The sequence below is a fragment of the Apus apus genome, chromosome 2, assembly GCF_020740795.1.
Source record: "Apus apus isolate bApuApu2 chromosome 2, bApuApu2.pri.cur, whole genome shotgun sequence".
Taxonomy (NCBI): Eukaryota; Metazoa; Chordata; class Aves; order Apodiformes; family Apodidae; genus Apus; species Apus apus.
This window is the reverse complement of record NC_067283.1, coordinates 21,346,084-21,366,802: the sequence shown is the minus strand read 5'-3', so window position 1 is coordinate 21,366,802 and position 20,719 is coordinate 21,346,084. Positions and strand designations below refer to the sequence as shown.

The following is a 20,719-nucleotide window of genomic DNA, read 5'->3' as shown; positions in this document are numbered from 1 at the left end:
CATATGAGCTATTTGCAGCTACTACCTGGCAGACTGCTAAAGCCATTGTTTGCATTTTATGGACCATGGCCGTGGCTTTATCTCATGGAACTAATTTTTTTTTAACAGTAAATATAGCTTTGCCATTATTTTCATGCTATTTTTCAACTAATTAATATATCGCAGACAAAACATGCTAACAAAAATGTTTGCTAAGATTCATAGAGAAGAAAATCAGCTTTGTTTTACATAAAAGCTTTTTCACTCATACTTACGCCTTTTTTTTACTCCTTTTTTTGGTGATAATCTGGTCCATCTTTTCAATAGCTCATTCTCTGTAAAATAACTCCAGGCAAAAGCCTATTGAAACATCTAATGTAAACCAGAACAACTTTGACCAGTTCTGATATTGGTTATACTCTAGCTGGCTAAGAAAAATTAGCTCAAAAGTATGAAGTGCTCTTATTGCACAAGAAACATTATTAGAACCGTATTTTCCTTAGCAGAAAAATCAAACTGGGCAGCAGAAGTAAAGAAAAAAAAATCCATAGCTTTGGTAAATCTCTCAGATATTACCATGTTCACCAATTAGCTATTTAGTGTAACTGGATATACATAAGATGATTATCAGGCCTAAACACCTTGCACTGGGAAAACTAAAGTTGATACAATTTCAGGGAAACGGGGAGTTGCTTCTCATAGCAAAGTCCATATACACATGTGCTTGCCTTCTCACACCACAGCAGCTTCAAAACACTTTAATCAAAAATGAATGTTAGCAGTCCAGTATTTATGAAAATTTTATATTATTGCTATGCTTGTGCTGGGACTCGAAGAAACAAATCTCTGTAAAGAAAACAGATCATAGTTCCAACTCCTCTGTAGGGTTATGACTCTCCATTTCTACAGTTATCTGCTACATTGCCCTAATTAGGCAAACTGTAGTGGCTGAAGTGAAAAAGCATTTATTCTAGAGATCATAGTTCCAGGTCTGAGTAAGAATAAATTGAGACCCCAGTTTAGCTGAAAAGCAGTAAAAATTATTAATTATGGGGAAAGAAAATAATAACTTCTGTTTAGAGTTTGGATGAAGATATTATATAACTCTGCTTTCATATAAACTTAATTTAATAGAGTTTCTCGTTATTAACAGCATTGAAGAGAAAACAAATTTGCATTTCTAAGGGCTAGTTTGAAACCATTCCAGGGACAGTGTAGATATACTTTGAACCCCACATACTGCATAAAGCAGTGCTTTGGATGAAAGATGAAAAATCCAGTCATCATGGTGGTGGTAAAGGGGAGTAATATGGAAGAGAAGAGGCAGAGTCTCTGTCTCAGCCATAGTGAGGCTGGACAGAAAATCTTTGGGTTCATCAGCACTGAGATAACTTAAAAAATGAGAGGAACAGGTAGGGTTGCACAGAGACAAAAACACAGATTAATGTTGAGTAAAGAATATTTTGGTCCTGATGAACTGTGAGAGAACTACTATAAGAACAGTTAGGAAGGAATCAATTCTACCCATGAAATATTAATCTGAGATAATTTTTTTTAAAAATCACATTTATAAACAAAAATCATATTTACAGAAGTTACAGTTGGCAGCTGCAAAAACAGGCTCACAAAAGGCTGTCTTTATAAGGCACGTAATTTCTCAATTTTTCACCAGTAAGAACTCAAACTATAGAACTTCCAAACTACAAAATCTTTCTTGAAAAGATTTTTTAAAGTAGAATTTGGGTTTTGGCCTATTATTTTCTAACAAATAAAAATTTCCTCTTTGAAATACTTCTCATTAAATCTTAATTGTTTTAATAACTTTTGGTTTCCATACCAGATAACTCAAGTATGAATGAAGGCAGCTGAGAAAATGGATTACTTGGATTTATAAGCTATCTGGTAGTGAATAAAAACACACTGGAAAAATCTGTACTGGTCTCGCCTACACACATGCTTGAGAGATGAAATAATAGCCAAATTTTCCAAGCTTTCACCAAGAAAGCAGTTATTTTTCACAAGACAGAAATCAGAAATGTTGATGTTTTTAAACAGGTTGAAGAAACTCAGAAAGTAGGAAAAATAAAATTATTAAATAAGTGTAAACAACAAGCAGCCATTGGTAGTTTATATCTGTATAGATGAATACTATCCGTTTCTGGTATTCATCCAATGAATTCCAAACCAGCTAGAAACTGGTTAATGAATGATACACAAATAGCCCAGCTACGTTCTTTCTAATTGTCCCAATCTACCTCTTCTGTGGTTTAATTCTTGTAGGCAGAACCTGTCCCTCTATCACATAAATCCTCTTCTATTACAGATCTGTGTTTAGCAGTGAGGAGCTCAGTAGCAGAGTTAGTCTTTCTCTAAGAGGCTGCTTTTCCAAGTGCAGCTCAGTCACTCCTAGAAGTCTCTCATTCCTGGAGAGATGTGCAAACACTGAATCTAGTGTGGTAGGTTCAGCACAGTTCAAAAACACAGATGTGCTCCCACCCTGAAAAACCTTCAAATCAGTCAGACTTGCAATTAATTTCCCTGCTTTAGAGAACTAAGGCAATTAACAGCCATTCTTCTCTTCAGTAGTCTTTTCTCCACTGATCTTGGCTCCTTGAGATACTTAAAGAGGAGATTTAAGTCGTAAGAGGAGCCTTGAACTTTTCGGGAGACAGAAATGTTGCTCTCTGTGATGAGGAGAAGAACAGCTTGTGAATGCAGGTTATTTTGCTGCTTTACCAAATTTCATCCTATATGGCCTTTCTCTGCCCATATTCAATATTGCCCCTTAATAGGGACTAGATTAATTTTTATGGCACCTAGGAGTCTCCCATTCAAGTGAGTGCTACAGCTTCCTAGATCACACATACTCATCTCAGAGTGGGTAAAGCAACTTCTGAAAATACTGTTTCTAAATAATTCATGCAGTTCTGCCATCGCAGCTCTTACTGGCTTTTTAAAGAAAACAGCAGTGTTTCTTACAGAAATTGCTCTCTGCTTTCCTAAGGAAGAAAAAGTTTGTGAATAAAGCAGGACAAATAAGAAGGGGCAGGAAGTTATTGGATAATACAGAAAATTATGTTTCTGTTTCTTGTAGTGGTTATTTACAGTGACAGCTGAAAGCATTTAATTTGCATAATGAACAGACTGACATATTACCTTTTGATGCATTCAGGGAGATATAATTAGCTGAGAAGCCCTCAGATGCAATGCTGTGATCCGTCACGAAGTACAACATCATCATGTTGCCACCGCTGGTGAGAGATGGTGGAACTGATCTTCCACAGTACCTGAAGCAAAAAGATGGCCCAAATTGAACATAGTACTTTACAAAGTTACTATATTACTGGACAAGAATTCAGCTTTCCTGAGAGGTTCAAACAGCTATACAAACACAAATGTCTCCTTTGGATTATACAGATCCCAGCCATACCCTGTGTCATTGGACAAAATAGCACACTACACATACAAGGGTGCACATCTAACTTGTGTGGCCAAGTCAGATGAGAAACTGTACATCAAGTTGTCAAATTCTTATTGAAATTACTCTATGCTGTACCTACAACATAGTCTCTTCTTTTGTAGGTGTCAGAGTGGCTGGCCAAAGACTAAGGTTGCAAAACACTCTTAATTATAATAATTTGCTCCTTATTTTCCAAAATACTGCCATGTCAGCCAATTACTTTACAGGCTGTATCTGCAGCTGGATACTGTTCCCAAGTAGTTCAGATGCTCTTTGAGTTCTAGGGCAGCAAGAAAAACCCGTGTATATCCCAACTGGCAAAGGTGAAAAAACAAAGATTCTTCCCTAAGATAAAATCAGGTATCAGGAGAAAGAATCACGTATCAGGAGAAAATGAAAAGAAAATCCTGTAAAACACAGACTTCAGGTTAGTTTGTGCTGAGATCCCACCGCATAATCTTTTAAATAATTTTTCTTTCATTTCTGCAAGTATTTCAAATCTCATCTTTTCCTGGGCACATATGCTTTGTCCTTTCTTCCCCATAAAAGAAAACGCTAATGCCAGTTATTAAAACATGTACTTAAAAAGCTATCCTCTTCTCTCAGTATAATATTTATTAAATGTGCTTCTGATTCCATGTCAAAGAAAGCAAACTGCGTTCACTATCCTAAGCAGAGGAATTGCTGGTGTTGTTTCTGAAATGCAAAGAAATTAATATATTCACAAAATTTAGGGAAGCAAATTTGACATCACGATCTACCAATCAGTGCTCATTCTACAGTAATTCAGATCTGTAGGTTAATGGACATATTCACCTTCCCAATTTTTGCACAGTGCTGTTGTCATATATTTCAAGATAATCCCTTCTGCACCCATCACCAAATGCTAAGTTAAATGAAGTGAATGTCAGGCGGATAAGGTAGCCAGGTTGAATGTTGATAATCCAGGTACAGTTAATACCATGTGGGTAGACATCTGGGTGACCAGGACTTGTAATGGTTCCTTCTGGTCCAGTGAAAGTCTCTCCACATACTGTAGAGATTTAAAACATCAGGTTAAATGATATATTTATTTTAAAATTAAGCAATTCTAAAATTGGATATTTTTCTTTCTGAAATTCCACAGTCTTTTTTTCCTCAGTGCATACTATAGGGTAAGTGATTCAGAATTTATCTCCCGTTGCACTATCATAAAAGTTGATGGCCAATTGTCCTCAGCGTACAGGAAAATTTGTAAAGTCCCAACACTCTACAAAGAAAACAATTTAAAAAAAAAACCTTACCTGTATCTAAAGGCCAATACTGAGCTCTGAAGCCAAGGCTGGTAAGAGAGGAAGCTCTGAATTTGATATAGAGATTGTTCCGTGTAGACTGCACTCTAGATGGTACAGCTGTACCACAGTATTTCTCCAAAAGAGGAGAGTCTGCGTTGCTGCCATCTCTGACCTGAAGAACAGTGTATTCAAAATATCCCATACATATTTCTATTAAAGTTGTAAGCATAAATTAATTTATAAGAACCATACAAAAGAGATCTTTAGTAAGTCAAACCCTACTCTTTCTTCAGCATGTGCACTACAGGCACATACAATGAAACTTTATGACTGCCAGAGAAGCACTTTCCCACCCAAAACAAGTTACATGGAGAAGAGTTCTTTCACCCTCAACAGTAAGTGGCACATAAACCTGTAAAACCAGGTCTGTCTAAAGACTTCTGATACTTGTCTCTGATTATCAAAATGGTCGTATTATCTTCGGAGAACCAGGAAAAGGTTCAGGGTCGCATTATGAACCTGAAAAAGGATTTGTAACTGCTGTAAGAAGAGCTTGTCTGTCAATCAGTAGGAGAACGAATATAAAGGTAAGAATCTATCTGCTACTCATAGTATATGTGTATTATTCTTTACCTCAATGTAGTCTGAGTCACAAGTGGTTGTATTTCGAATGTCAAAGTTGATAAAGTTAAGAATCACCACTTTGCTATCTGGCTGGGAGATGATCCACTCACAGGTCTTTGGGTGAGGGGACATCCTGGGGTAGTAAGGAGAATGGATAGTGCCTGATTCAGACAAGAAGCCTCCGCAGGCTGCCAAGAGACACCAAGAATCAGTGCTTGTGATGAAGGATTTCAAGGCACGTACGATGAGATATCTATCAAATATCACTACAGAATTGGAAGAAAATGATCCTTGAAAATCTTTAGTCTTACAGCACCTGCTACAGATTGTCCATTGAGAACATATTTAAAATACCAGACTGCTATAAATAAAGCATAAACCTGTATATACAGAAGACAAATATAACTCTGCTCATGAAAACTTATGGATTTGACTCATTTGTTTATCACACAGATAGACTTGATGATTTAAGAAGTAAAATATAGGAATAATGGAAGTTAAAATATTTAGGCAGAATTGTAGCTATACCATCTTTGGTATGCTAGTGGTAAGCAATTTCTCATTAATAGAAGCAATGGGGTGGTGTGCATTTCCAAGTATGGCAGGAGTGTCTGCAACAGACCTACTGCAGACAGCATTTTAACGTTTCTGAAAGTAGCGGTAAATAAACTGACTCCTAGTTTTTCCTTTCTTTTGAAGTTTGTCTTAGACCCATTTTATGGATCATATAGCACAGAAAAGACTGAAAGTGTCCAAATTATAGGTCAGTTTACGGTGCAAGTCACCAGTTCCTCTTACCAACTTGATAAATGGCCCTGAAGCTAGCGCGTTGCACAGATGCATCAGACTTGAACTTGATCCAGAGACTGCTGCTGGTAGAAGTTATTTGAGACATAGGTGTACTATTACAGAATTTTATAATAAGAGAAGACATCTCACTGTCACCATCTCGAATCTGGTCATCAAAAAGAAAAAGAGAGAAATGTCAGATTATGAAAGTGTTGGGATATGATATCTGGATTAAATTATAATCTCACAATATTTGCTAAACAACAGCAAAAAAAGGAGTAACTATTTTACTTATTTAAAAGAGGCACAAAGAGCCATCACAGTCATTGGCACAAGCACATGATTTATGAGAGCTCAAAGGAAGGATAGGGTGATCAGAACTGAAGACACACACTCTACTGTCACAGGACATTAGGATAAAACAGGTCTTCTCTGTGAACCACAGCTTTAGTCCAGTTTGGGCATATGCTTCTAAAAGTGACCCCTTTAGTCTGAAAGAGACAGGTAGGGTGCTCACCAATTATAGCAATTAATTTTTTGCAAGTACTAAAATTTGCTGTGAATAAAAGGGATTAGGGATTTTCTTGCTCTGACCATAAAGTTTATAGTGATTTTTCAGTGATATTTCTTCAGAACAAGCAAATGTCCCATTGCACCCACACATCAATGCAGCCAGACAGCTCACTAACAGAAGGTGCAACTCTGAGTCCCAAATGCAGTGAAGAGGTATACTAACATCTTCTCATTACTTGATCTGAAGGGAACCATTTCCAGCTTTTACCTTCTGCACTGCCACTGTACTGACGCCAACCAATTGGCTAATCAAAGCAGAAAATTATCTAATGTATTTTCTCATAAGCTTATTATAAGTCCTGATTATTAAGGAGACTAGGTGGGAAAGAGGTACTTGCACCTCTAAACTGCAGGCCCTGAACCCACAGTCTGTGGGCATGAATGGATGCATGCAGAGACCAGGCAGAGCACTGGTATAGCCAAGAAGCTCTGAACACCCTCTAAGATGCCCATCTTATTCCAACAGGACAGCCAACAAACGGAGATCCAAAAAACAGATCCACCGCTATTTGCCTAGGCAAAAAATACTGAAAAGAAAACAGCTCTTTTCTGCTGTAAAAGTGGTAGTTGCTCATGCAGCTGAAATTGCTTCTAAATGCACCCATACTCTGTCAACACCAAAAAATCATTCAAGTGAAATCACTGTCAAAGCCAGGGACATTCAGCTCTCAGGTCCTCTCTCATCACCTCTCCTTTCCTCCTCAGCTGTGTTCCTCAATAGGCTGGGAGAGAAGGCAAGGGACCCTCATCAGTGGCCTGGTGAGCACTCAGCAGCTGGCCTGCTCGCCCAGCTTTGGTAAACTCCAGCTGGTGATACGGCTTTCTGACTAAGAGATATTTTGAATTTCCCTGGGACTTGAGGTGTCAGAATTATTCTGGATTTACAGCACAGCAACTAAGATCAGAATTTGTGCTGGAATATTTAGAGTATCTTTAGATAGCCGTGAAAGTTTCCAGAACTATAGTTCACCTAAGTTTACATTTTTTCTTGACTTAATTCTCCTAAATTTTTGGTGTAGTCAAGTGAGCAGTGACAAAAATAACAGGTTCTCTAAACCATGTGAATAATGTCTTCTACTGCCAGTTAGAAGGATGGCATGACTTGGATAACACCTTACCTCGGCACCACTGTCTTGCAAACATTCTTAAATAGGAAATTTTATTGTCCCTAGTTTCTTATTGCAGACCCCTGGTCCCTGCCTACCCCTTACTTAGAGACTAAACATTCCTTCCTGAGCAAGTGCCTGTGAGCTGCGTCTGGCCCCTGTGAAAACTCTGCAGGTTTCCTGGTATTGCCAGGGATGGGAATAATCTGCACCTTTTCAAAATGACAGAACAACTGCTGAAGAGTACTTTTAAAGTAACTTTAACAAAAGCTATCTTCCTAGCTGAAATTACTTGTGAAACCCAGTGAGATGGTATTTTGAAAAATGTACATGGAAACTCAGGCCTTGAGAAAAGAGCACAGTGCTTTAGTACTACTGACCATACTAGTCAGAAAATGTTGGTCCTGTTTCTGTGCTCCAGGCTGAGACAGAAAGTGAGAGGGTAGGAAGAAGAGGACAGAAGCACAAGGAAACTGAACAGCTTGTGACTGATCAGCAAGCAGCGAGGTAAATGCTTTGCTGAACTAATACAATCTGATCATGTTCAACAGAAATGGTTTTGTTTCTCTGGCTGCTGTGAATTTAGCTGCCGTTTTGCCAGCAATTAGGCAAGAGGAGTACCAGGCCAAACAAACAAAAGATGTCTGTTTTCATTAAACACACTTCCCCTCTCGTTTCAGAAATTAATTACACTCCATTCCAACCAAAGTCTCTGAATTAGAGAAGGAGGGAAGGGAATGATGTCAGCACAATAACATCTTTTAAAAACAGATTAACTGCAGGGAGCTCACAGGGGCCTAGTCCTTGCTTGGTCAAGAAGAGATTAAACCCCCTGCCACGTCACCGCGCTGCAGCCACGGGGCTCGCTCCCACCTGCTCCAGCAGCCGAGCACCTGCGCTCATCAGCAGGGGGGTTGTGACCAGGTTGTTCGACTTCTGTCTACCTCTGTGCAACCCAGCCACAGTCTTACACAAACAGCAGTACCCAGCAGTGCTTCCATGTAGGATGACATTTACGGCTGTATGGAAAAACACACGCTGGGTACTACAGCAGATGCCCCGAGATGTGCCAAATCGGGGTGCAGCGCAGAGAACGGGCACAGGGGGAGAAGGCCAGAGAAAAAAAAGAGCCCGTCAAGCCCTGAGGGCACCACCGGGACTCACTGGCCCAGCCTTGCCTCCCCCAGGCCCGGCATCCCGCCCAGGAGCCCCTGACAGCCCCTCAGAGCCGCGAGTCCCCGCCCCAGCGACACTGCGGGGCCGGTCCCCAGCACGGCCCGGCCCGGCCTTCGGCTCTGCGGAGCCAGGGCCACCCATATGCCCACGTCCCACCCTGGCCTTGGGCCAGCCCCGTTCCCAGGGAGGCTCCCGGTGTCCGGGGCTGCCCTGCTCCCACAGCAGCGGGGCGGGCCGGGGCGGTGCTGCCCCGCGCTGCCCCGCAGGGCGCCCGCAGCCCCGGGCTGGCGCAGCACCGCGCCAGAGCTGCGCCCGGGGAGCGGGCAGAGCTGCGCCCGGGCAGAACAAAGGACATGAAGAAATGCCGCCCAGGGTGCTTAAAAACACCCTGTAGCAGTGCATTCGGATGTCACATGAAGCTACAGAGCAATGAAGAAAGAGCTAGGGGTAAAAGCAAACAGAAAAATCATCTCACATGGATCACAGATAGCGTCAACATTACTATTGTATTATTGCTACATTTTCCATGTAGAAGCATTCTAAAGGTATTATTATTTTTCTGTAATAATTAGATTCAGATGAGTAACAATTCTTGCATTAGACTTGAAAGATTTCGGTTATACTAACAATAAATTCCTGGCTTTACGTATAGATAGATACATGTACATATGTATGTAAATATAAATATATATGTAGTGTGCTTCCTTTTTGACCCGGAAGAAGATTTTTGGTGCAACACCATCACCCCAGAAAATGCTGCACAGCAGCGGTGGCATTATTTTTATTTTCTTGCAGTTGGCATGCATTTACCAAAGGTCCAAACTAAACCTGAATCATGTATAGCCAATTAAGAATTAGTGTTAAGCTAGACAGATTTTCATGTTCCCTTATCTTTGCTTCATTCCAAATGTACACTCCTGCTCTTTTAGCCCCTGTGACTTTTGAACCCTAATAAATTGGTATACTTAGTCCTTTGATTGAAACCTATTTCTGCAGTGGCCCTTGGGACAGAAATTATGCAGCATGGTTTTGTACACACATGTAATCAACATTTCACATCAACAGATTAAGAGAAGTTACCTCAATATAGCTTGATGAACAACCAGGGTGACTCTCCAGCTCCATGTGGGTGAAGTTGAGGTATACTTTTTCATCCTCTGGCTGTCTGATAATGTAAATACATTGTCGGTTGTTGATATATGGGTTAGGCCAGTAAGGAGATGTGATAACCCCTTCACTGCCTGTGTAATTTCCTCCACAATTTGAATCTGCTATATTAAGAAAAAAAATCTATTAGCTGAGATATTCACAAGTAGGGCAACAAGTTTAGGCTGACTCTGCACAATGGTTGGAAATCAAAGATAATTTCTGTATTATTAAATAGCAACTGTTAATTACATCCATTCATGTGCTGTTGGCTATATGTTGGGAATGTGACAGACCAACTTTTAAAGCTGAATTTTACTTACCAGGTGATGTTGTATAGAGGATGTGGAAGCCTTTATCAGTAACTAAGTCATCAGAGTGAAAGTGAATCCATGCATACGGACCAGTGGTTTGGAGTGGGGGTGGAGATCTAGTGCTACAATATTTACCAAGGACAGGGTCCTGTGGAAGAAGACCATCTCGAATCTAGACAGAATGATAAATCAGTGTTTAGGATTAATAGGTGTGTGCCAACTGGGAACAATACGCACATTCTTGAAGTTACCTTGGGGGCTGCAGGAGATATTGTAGATGATGGGAGGAGGAAGTTTCCTCCAAACACACAGGAACCAAGAAAGAGACCCACCAGCATAGCTGTGATGGTGCTCCTGAGAGAGTCATCAAGGGTTTTGTGAAAGGGAATGAAAATATCAGTTCTACTGTTGAAGTGTTCTCCTGAGATCATGCTTTGCATTGCACAGTTTTGGAGATCATGCTATTCCAAATGAGCTTCTCATTTCCATTACTGGGTATTAATGAATTCTGTAACCATTACTTTGGACTTGAGAAAAAGCCCTAGGCTCACACATCACGTCATAGACTGTATTTAATATGAATCTATTAATCCCATTCACTAGTAGTTTTACTTAGGTTGATTCTCTGTGGGTTGACATTCAACAAGAAGTTTGGAGACTGAACTTTGTGAGAAAGTAAAAGCTTTCCACCAGATATATGGCCTGAATCCCATTCTCTTTAGTTGCAAGACCTATACTGACTTCAGTAGAGGAGCATATCATTCTCTTTCTTTTATCCTGACAGTATCAGAGTGTGCATTGGTGACTGGAATAAGTACAAATGAGCATTTCAACCAAGGATTTAATTTTCAAGCAGTCCCCTTCTGTACATGCAAAAAGTTTTGAAATAGCTTGTTTTGCAATAACATAGCCAAAAAATGTTGTCATAATCCATAATTAAACTTTACCTCTAAATGGTCATAACTGCAGTTTTCATGGTGTTCTAGGCTTAGTGTGCCAAAAGCAAATGTGATGAGGAGACCAGGACTGGTTGAGATGGTCCAGAAACAGTCTCTGTTTACAGGATAGTTACCAGGGTATCCTGGCGAGCTTATTGAGCCGTAAGTACCTGTCAGTTCACCACCACATTCTGACAGAAAAGAAACATGGAAGAACACAGTCGTTAACACCACATGTCAAGTCAGAAGAAGAATTCCTCTGTAGTGTCAAAACTGGGTACCACTTTGGGATCCAGAATAAAGTCAAGAAAAAAGACCAAGCCAAACAAACCAACAAGCTACGTCCTTTCTTTACATTTTGCAATTAATTCTGCAACTTTAAAAGCAGAACTCCAAATATTTCCTGATCTGCACAGTGAAAGAAACATTCCCAATTATAATGGAAATATCTTTGGGAGAATGACCAAAAGCACTGTGGTTTGGATTGGATTTACAAAATTAATCTGAATTTCTGTACTTTGTAAATAGTTTCCATGTTTTACCTGACACAAGACTGTTTTCATTTTTTAAAAATGTTCATTACAAGGAAAGCTGTTTTTTTTCATACCTGTAATAAGAAAAAAAAGTCTTCCTCAGTTTAACAGCTGGCAATGGTAGGGGTAACTTGTGTGTTATACCTAAGGAATAGCTAGTATAGTCACTTCTATACCTCTCTCCTGCTTTGATTTTTTTTTTTTTTTTAAGATATGTTTTCACTTTTAGGTATCCATATTCATCAATTAGTAGTTACATAGCTAACAATGTCAATGGAAAGAAAAAAAAGCAAGACACAACACCAAAAATCACATAAAAAGCATTTAAATAAATATTTATGGAAATAAAGAAACTAACCCCTCCTCCTAAATTTTCTATATTTTTTTTTTACTCTGTAGTTCTTCCAAGACACGACTCAATGCACAGTTTTGTTTCTAGACAATGCACAGAACGTGGAAGTGAGCTTGATGTTGCACGAGATGATTTGAGGCTTGTCCCTAGAAATATATTCTTCCAGGCCTCCTGGAAGAATCACACAAGTGGTGTTGCCAAATATTCAGGCAGAAATATACAGCAAATCATACCAAAAAGCTCAGAGATCATTTTAAATCAAATACCCAACAATCAATCGTGTTTGGAAAACATGGTTCAAACTCTTCAGCATCTCGTAAATTGTCAGTGGCAAAAAAGGGTAACTTGCTTGCTCGAAGTACTAGATAATTCTGTTAGAAAAGAGAACTAAGCAGAACGGCTTCTCCAGGAATACGTTTGTTGTGGGATTCCTCACAGGAGGTATAAAGCAGCCTTAAAAACACCAGAAAGTTATTCATGCAGAGGCCTAGAGTTGGAGTTCAAATATTTTAAAGTGACATATATGTCTGCATTTCAGCCTCACTCCCTAGTAAACTACTGTCCTAGTACTCCTAATGTTTCCTTTTCACACGAAACAAGTCATTAATTTTGCTCCAAATCCACGAAGACACTATATTATTTGACCTTTTATCAAACTTACCAGGATCCCGAGATTCCCATTGCACAGTAAAACCTCCAGCTGTAATGGTGTAGTTTGAGTAAAACCAAAAATACAGGGAGCTGTGGGAACTGAAAAGTTCTGTAGGAGGTGAGGAACCACAGTATTTTCCCAGCATGTGCATCGAAGCTGAAGGCCCATCATGGATTTGAAGGAAGTCTGAGTTGCACTCATTAGTTTCCACCAGTTGGAAGAATGGGAAAACAATGCGCAGAATCTAACAGGAAGTAACAAAATATGAATTTTTTTTTATTTATTTTTTTTTTCCATCTGCTGAGATGCAGTTGTCTATACAGTAACACTGTATAGACCAGATATATGTTCACACATCTGTAAGAATCTGTGAGCTTTGAAGCTATTATGTCATTTCCTGAAAAGTTCCAGGACAGAAGGTATTACAGAATCTTAAGAGTCAAAAGAAAAGAGAGAAGATATGAAAGAATTTGGACATGGAAGTTTTCTGGAGAGAGCATTATTTCTATAAACTAATAAATGAGACCATTTGCCTGTGCCTGTTATGTATGTAAAGTACATATGTGTATATATTTCAAGCCATGTGAAAAGTGTGAAATACATAATAAAATACTTCATTCCAGGTTTCTCATCAGAGAGTTAACATTTCTCATCCTTGCTATGGTTGAAAATATTGCCATGGGAGTTAAAAAAATGAAGTTATCTTTCTTTGCACATATAAAATCAGTGTCTCAGTAATCCCACTCTAGATACTTAGTAACATACACAGCTTTATGTATGTTCACCTCCCTCTCTGATTTGTTTTCATATAGCTCTGCTGAAGACAGTAGTGGCTCTCAGGCTTAAAGCTGAGGATACATCACATACATATAATGCTGTGTAAACCACTAGCAATTACTGGTTTATAAAACCACTTAATTCATGTCATGAAATGTCAAAAATAGATAAAATATTTAAAACCCAAGTAAGAAGTCCCATGCTAAACTGTCAAGTGACATATTTTAGAGTTGTTACTTACAGTGCAAGTGGAATTGTTAATTGCAGAGCAGAATCAGAATATACATTTGAGTGCAACATTTAAAAATTAATTCTTTAAAAGTTTAAATGCTGTTATTGCACAAAGCCATTGACAATATGAATTCAGCTTTCCATGTTTCTGGGCCTTAGAAATCAGAAACATGAAACTCTTCAAGGGTCACTTATCTCATGAACTACTATAGAGCCCATCAGAGCAGAACTTTTTTCATGCAGCTGCTCACAGATCACAGTCTAAAGCAATGTAAAATGGGAACCTCCTCTACATGGTGGTAGGTGATGTCAGCCTTCACAAACTTACTACAAATCTCCAATCACTTGGTGTGTTTTCTTAAGCTCTCATTTTTTGATGCACTGTTGTAGGAAGTATTACATTTTAACCCTCAGTTTCCTAGGCAAGAGCTTGAAGACACAGCCAGGGTTAATTCTCAGGCCAAGAAGCAAGGATTCTCTTTAAATAGGCTTCTGAAGGAGCTGGATTGCAATATGGGAATACGTGGCATGAAGATGGGCACGTTTTCTCTTATGAGTTGAGGGCCCTAGAGAGTGAGGATTTCTTTAACCTGAACTCTATTTTACCTTGTTGGGATTAGTCTGGATAACCCAAGCGCAGCTGACCCAACTACTGTACTGCTGGCTGTTTGGGTTGTTAGGGTAACTGAAAGTTCCCCTGGAGCCTGAGAGATGTCCTCCACAAGCTGCAGAAAGAAAGAGAAAATTAAATAATTGCATTAATTTGTGCTATCACTGAACAGACTTAAACAAAACCTAATATTCTATCATAGCCTTGGCTTCCTATACTTCTATAAAAGACTCTTCAAGGTTTCCCTTGAATTTGAATGATATCACAAAAAATGAGCAAAATTACTCCATGAGAGAAAAGTCACTCCTGGAAAAGAACATAAAGATTTTCTTCTGGAATATGTGGATACTGCCAAAAGATATTAACTCTGTCTCAGGAAAATGTCTATAAACTAGGTTTTTTTTCAGAAGGCTACCTTCAGACTGAATCTTTAAATTTTCATCTGCAATAAAATAACCTTTTGAAGCCCGAATGATATAGAATTTTCTTTCTCAGTAGTGGTACATCATAGAAGTTATCCTTCAGATGTTTTATTGTCCCATTTATTCCTTTTGGTCAGATTTCTGGGCCAGAAGACACCTCTTATGGTATACCATGATCTCTTCTCTTGCTAAGCCATTCAATAAAAGAGAGCTGCGAGCTGGGAATGCCAAACAGCTACAGAAAAATATGTCCATAAAGCACTCAAAATACAATGCGCATAAAGCTGAAGCATACAACAGGCAGCTGTAGTTTAACATTCAACTAATACTAAAGAAATACTCAATTCTTAGTAAACTGAAATTAAATATTTTGTATTAGAGAATGGTAAAAAGAATTTTCTTTGAAATGTTCCACTAAAATACCTCATGATTTCTCAACTAGATTCAGAATTATCATGTCATAAAATGTACTGTGTTTCCCTTGATTAGGAACTAGAACAGAAGTTACTGCATTATAATTTCTTACTGGATAAAAACGACTATTCCCTTACGTTATAAACAGTGAAAACATTTTTTCTACATGTATGTGCATAATAATAAAACCTACTGATTAGATACTTAAGAAAGACAGAAAAGAGCTTGAAGTAGCTCTAAGTAAAGCAGATTTCACAGTGGCTCATTGAAATTTTTACACTCTGTATTCTGTGAAAAATTAATCTGCTTTTTTCACAGCAACCTGCAATAAATTTGAGCCCTCTAACAGATGGTTGCCACAGGGATGCTCACTGGAATGTTATTCTGACCTTTTTAAATTAGAATTAGTGGCAAATAAATCCCAAACAAACAGAGAAATTGATATAAAGAAGAAATGCTTAAGGCAGGACCTTGAGTCGCTCTATACAACTAAGAGTGCCTCATTTTCATGGATAACATTTCTTTTATCAGTTTTCTGTTTCAAAATCTTCTCTAGCTTTTTGTTATGACTAAAAACACCAGGACCTCTCATCTTTGCAACAAATGAAATAGCATGCACAGAAGAGAAACATTAATATATTCTCTTGTAAATCTGTTCTCCTTATAGCAGACCCTCTTTCCCAACCAGCTTACCAGACCCCTTCCTCAGGAACAGAGATCTGATTTTAGGGTGTCTGGCATCTAGTCAAGGCCAGTGGGCCTGCAGATAACTTCATTGTTAAACTCCTATTACTAAACAAAGCAGCTATAAACAGAACCCATGGAAAACTCTGACTCCAAGGGACTTCGGGTTGGGACCTGTGATCTACCAAGAAGGGTTGTATTTTTTTCCATCACAACTTTGTTCTTATTTATATATTAATCATTTATACCAAACATTGACTTGCTGATGCCTGATGGCCCATTTCTCCTGGTGAGAAGGTCCTGGACGTACCTTGCTGGGCAGTCTGGCACTGTGGTCCTGTCCAGGCACTGGTGCACTCACAGGAGTAGCCGTTGATCCCATCGATGCAGCTCCCCCCGTTCTGACATGGGTTGCTAATGCATTCATCAATGTTCTCTGTACAATTCAGGCCTGTCCAGCCTGCATTACACAGGCAGAAATATCCAGAGCTCATTGGCTACAGGTATAAACAAATGCAAGAAACTTAATGAGCATGGATCACCTAAAGGAATCAATGCAGTGGGCAGAAAGAATTATATTTACACTTATTTTATATGGAGATGAGGGCAAAGAAAGAAAACATTTGGAATTTAATGGCCTTGATGGTAACTGGTGAATACCAAAACAAACTCAAAACCTAATCAGATTATCTAGCTCTTTCCTTTTTTAATTAAGTTATTTCTTTGCAGGGCTCTTTCAGATTACTTTCTAAAAAATAAAAATCTGTATTCATTTAGCCATTCAGAAAACTCTTTGCTTGGCTTTGAAATGATCATCCAAGAAAAACAGTCAATCTTATTATCTAGACCTTATAAATAACAACTCAAGATAACAGCAGTTTATAAATAATTTTTCTCAAGCCTCTTCTCTGGGAAGTCTGCATTACAGTTATGTGGGCAGTTAACTTTCATTTTCACCCTGAAGGATGTTAAATGGGAACAGCTGCATTGCCTTCTCTGCATTATTTCTTATTGTGTATGTCTCTTAAATTTGTTTTTTCTCAACCTTTGCTATTTCTTGTTATTAAGTCTTTCCATATCTCTAAATTTTTAATTTCTTACATTCTCTTTCTTTATATTTCTTGTTTTATAGACACACCTTTTACAGGTAAAGCAGAACGTGGTATTCCAAGGCACATGCCAACAATCCCATTTTTTATGTCATACAATCCATGTTCTCTATTTCCTTTTTTATTCTCTGTTCATGTGCTCTGTGTCCTAACCAGAGATTTTCAGTATGATAGAAGAGGATTTTAATGTGTACGGAATGGTACTTGAGAAGAAAAATTGTTTTCTGGTCTGCATTGTCTGATATTAATTAACATTACATATAATCTGTCGTTACACTGGCTAAATATAGCTCTGGTGTTCCTCTATTTTATTAGATACTTCCATAGTCCCATTACTGATGTATCTGTGTTATCAAGTAGTAGTTTATAGCCATGATTGCCTATGGTTGTATGTTAGGATATATTATGAGGAACACATCATATCTGTTAATAGACTGACTAAATTAAAGAGCTTCTAAATAGTCAGAAAAAAAGTATATTAGATATAGGCACAAAAAGCACAATTTATCATTTGCAAATGTTTATCCAAAATCGTCATCATAAATTTTCTCCACAATAGAATTATCAAAATGCCCAGGTCTGAGGAAGCCAAAAGGTCTTCACGGGGTCCATGTGGACAAACTAAGTGGTCACTGTGCATAAGAGTGAATTCCCACCACTGATCAGTAAAGGTCTGAAACACTCAGGTACCAGCAGGAGTACAACAAATGAAGCAGCCCCTCCATATACATATAATCAGCTTGAGACTCCAGGGGGGCTCTCACAAGATCTGTCCAGGAACATAAAATTAACTGTACTGGATATTAACACTCTGAAGATCAGCAGCGGTACTGGTTTTATTATCATGGGTAATTTCTCCATGATCTAAGGTGGTAAATTACTTCCCTGTCCCATCAGGGGCAGCCATTCATCAGTTCTCACCCACCAGCACCAGCATCCCATGGCAGGCCTGGGGTACCAGCTGCCTCTCCTCTCGGGCAGCCTGGTTGGTGGTGCCAAGATTGCTGCTTCTACTTCAGACATGAAAAAATCGCTTGTGTGCCCTGAAACTCACTTTGATTTCCCCAGGTATATCTGTTAATCTCCTACTCCCTGACTGACCTTGCTTCAGTACCTTCAGTATGTCTGCGCTCAGCTTCCAGTCTCACCTGCATCCCTGTTGTTACTGGTTTTAACAGCAAGGCATTGTCACTTCCTGCAAGGAGTCCAGCACTTACCAAGCACTGCCCATTTGCACAAGGGTTTTGCAGCTGACAGATATCACTGAGAGGAGAGCACCCATTTGGCCCATATCCACTTCCAGTGTACCCAAATGCACAGGAACAAAATGGCATTGGCCCTTGGGAGATGAGTCAAGATACAGAAAGTAATTCAGTCCTTGTTACAGTGACACCACCAACTCTGACAGTTAAAGTCCTTGACATTTTGAAGCAGAGCCTTTATATAATTCTTATTTGATCTTTTGGTACCTTCCTTCCTTGGTCAGTGTCCAGTTTGACCATGGAAGGATCCCTACTGTTGCTTTGCTGCAAGGTAAGCTTTGTGGGAAGTGGAGGGAGTAGTCAAAGTGTATTTATGGAAAGGAGAAGAATATTAAAACCAGCTGAAACTGGAAAACCTCAAAGAGGAATGGTGAAGATCTCCACGTTTTTATTATGGAATTTGCTCTTTCATGGAGCCTGCATCTGTTTCAGGGAGTGTTTGTGGAAAGGCCTGCTAGATTTAGATAACTTGTCTGTAAAATCCTTTGGGTGAGGCAAAACTGACTCTGGAGAAGGGGCTGTAATATAAATATACTGCTACAAAGTGGATTCAGCCTAACCAAACCCTCCTTGAGATTCACACTGGTATTACTTAGAGTTCTTAAGAGAGCATCATACCTGGAGCTGAGGTACAAGTAGCCAAAGGATGGCACCCTCCATTATTTATGGAGCAGATATCAACCTGGGTACATGTTCGGCCATCTCCTTCATAACCTGTTCAGAGGTAAATCACAGTTAGACTGTAAGAAACTACATTCTCTGACAATTAACAGCAAAACAATAATCTTGTGGGCAAATGACTAATTTATGGTGTAAAATCATAGTCTTTGGCAGTTAAGAAGAGAAAGTTGAGACCACCACTGAAGTAAAATCTGGCATATTTATTGTGATTCCTACATTGCAGTGATGGATTCTAATTGTAGCTAAATCCTCCCATGATTTTAGAAAAAAAAAAAAAAAGATATATTAGTATTAACCAAATACAGGTGAGGTCAGTGAGGCCATACAAGCTCAGGTCCCTCAGCCACCATGTGCTGCCCTCCCTACACTTCTACACTCAGCCAGCCCTGATCACCTCCAGGCTTCCTGCTGTGTGCCAGAGCTGCCCTTGGGTCTCAGACTCAATGTCCAGCTCATCTCAGAAGGCTCAGAAGGACCGAAGTGCTGCAGGACAACTCTGCATGGCCAAAGCTGAGGTCCTCTGCACCACATCAAAACTTGTCTGAAGCCAGATCTCCAGTGTGGTGATAGCCCTTCAGCACTCAGCAACTGAGAGCCTTCACTACCCACAGCCTATTGTCATCTAAGCAGCAATCAAAAGGTGAATTAGAAATGCTTTTACCTGATAGTATTTCTATTATTGATATAATGTATTTCATAAAGAATTTTAAATCATAAACCACAGATTATGAAGATGCAAGTAATGGTTTCCACTGCTTGACTTATTCTGCAATGGAAACACTACCTTCTTAGACAGCATTCGGAGAGTGACAATTATCAAGGCTTTTTTTAAGACAGACAATACAGCTGATTTATGGCACACAGGATACTCTTTCAATTAATACAGACAATGACATTATTATTATCATTATCATTACACAATCCTTGTTTCCTATTAATGATCCTATAAAGGAAGTACTTTGTCAAATCAAGGCTTTAACACTGAAAACGTCTACCTTGTACAAGAGAAACACATTTCAGAGGATCATCCTTAAGGACATACTCTACAAAATGTTTATTAGTAGCTGAAGCAGTTTAAATATACTTGGACTCTGTATTCTATATTACAGTATTGCTTTGTTTATGTGGTACTTCTTTATGTAAAACCAATCTCCAGCTTCCTAAATTTGCTGTAAACCAGACTGAAGGGTGTTCAATCTTCATCTTTTCAGCATTTCCATATTTTTTTCAACAACAAGGACAAAAAACATTTTACCTGGTGGACAGAGCCCACAGTGGAAGGATCCCATTGTGTTGATACATTGAACCATTGGTGCTGTTGAGCAGCCACCATTATTACTTTCACATTCATCAATGTCCTGGCAATGGTATCCATTTCCTTGCCAGCCTAAAAAGAAGCAGACAACAGACATTAAAATAGAAAATGCCTGGCCTTTATATTTTCTTCTTTGACCAGATCTTTTCATAGAGCAGAAAAATATGACTTTTGAATTTTATTTCATTAACACAAGATAAGACCTGTCCCTCTCATAACTGATTAAAATTAATACTTGTCTGCAAAACAGGTTACAAACAGGGTGAGGATATGTGTGCTAGAACATTTTATTTTAACT

At 38.9% G+C, this 20,719-nt stretch overlaps 1 protein-coding gene across 1 annotated transcript in view; it reads right to left on the bottom strand.

The window, feature by feature from the left end:
* The window catches only part of CUBN (cubilin), a 143,233-nt gene that overhangs the window by 113,771 nt on the left and 8,743 nt on the right, over positions 1-20,719 (bottom strand). Inside the window, exons 9-22 of the mRNA XM_051610631.1 lie at positions 20,362-20,493; positions 19,044-19,139; positions 18,381-18,502; positions 16,365-16,551; positions 14,531-14,649; positions 12,926-13,160; positions 11,389-11,570; positions 10,451-10,613; positions 10,062-10,252; positions 6,136-6,292; positions 5,347-5,525; positions 4,723-4,885; positions 4,256-4,472; positions 3,136-3,266 (exon numbers count right to left, since the gene is read on the bottom strand). Of these exons, the coding sequence (XP_051466591.1) occupies positions 3,136-3,266; positions 4,256-4,472; positions 4,723-4,885; positions 5,347-5,525; positions 6,136-6,292; positions 10,062-10,252; positions 10,451-10,613; positions 11,389-11,570; positions 12,926-13,160; positions 14,531-14,649; positions 16,365-16,551; positions 18,381-18,502; positions 19,044-19,139; positions 20,362-20,493 (2,274 nt within the window). The remainder of the gene's footprint in view (positions 1-3,135; positions 3,267-4,255; positions 4,473-4,722; positions 4,886-5,346; positions 5,526-6,135; positions 6,293-10,061; positions 10,253-10,450; positions 10,614-11,388; positions 11,571-12,925; positions 13,161-14,530; positions 14,650-16,364; positions 16,552-18,380; positions 18,503-19,043; positions 19,140-20,361; positions 20,494-20,719) is intronic.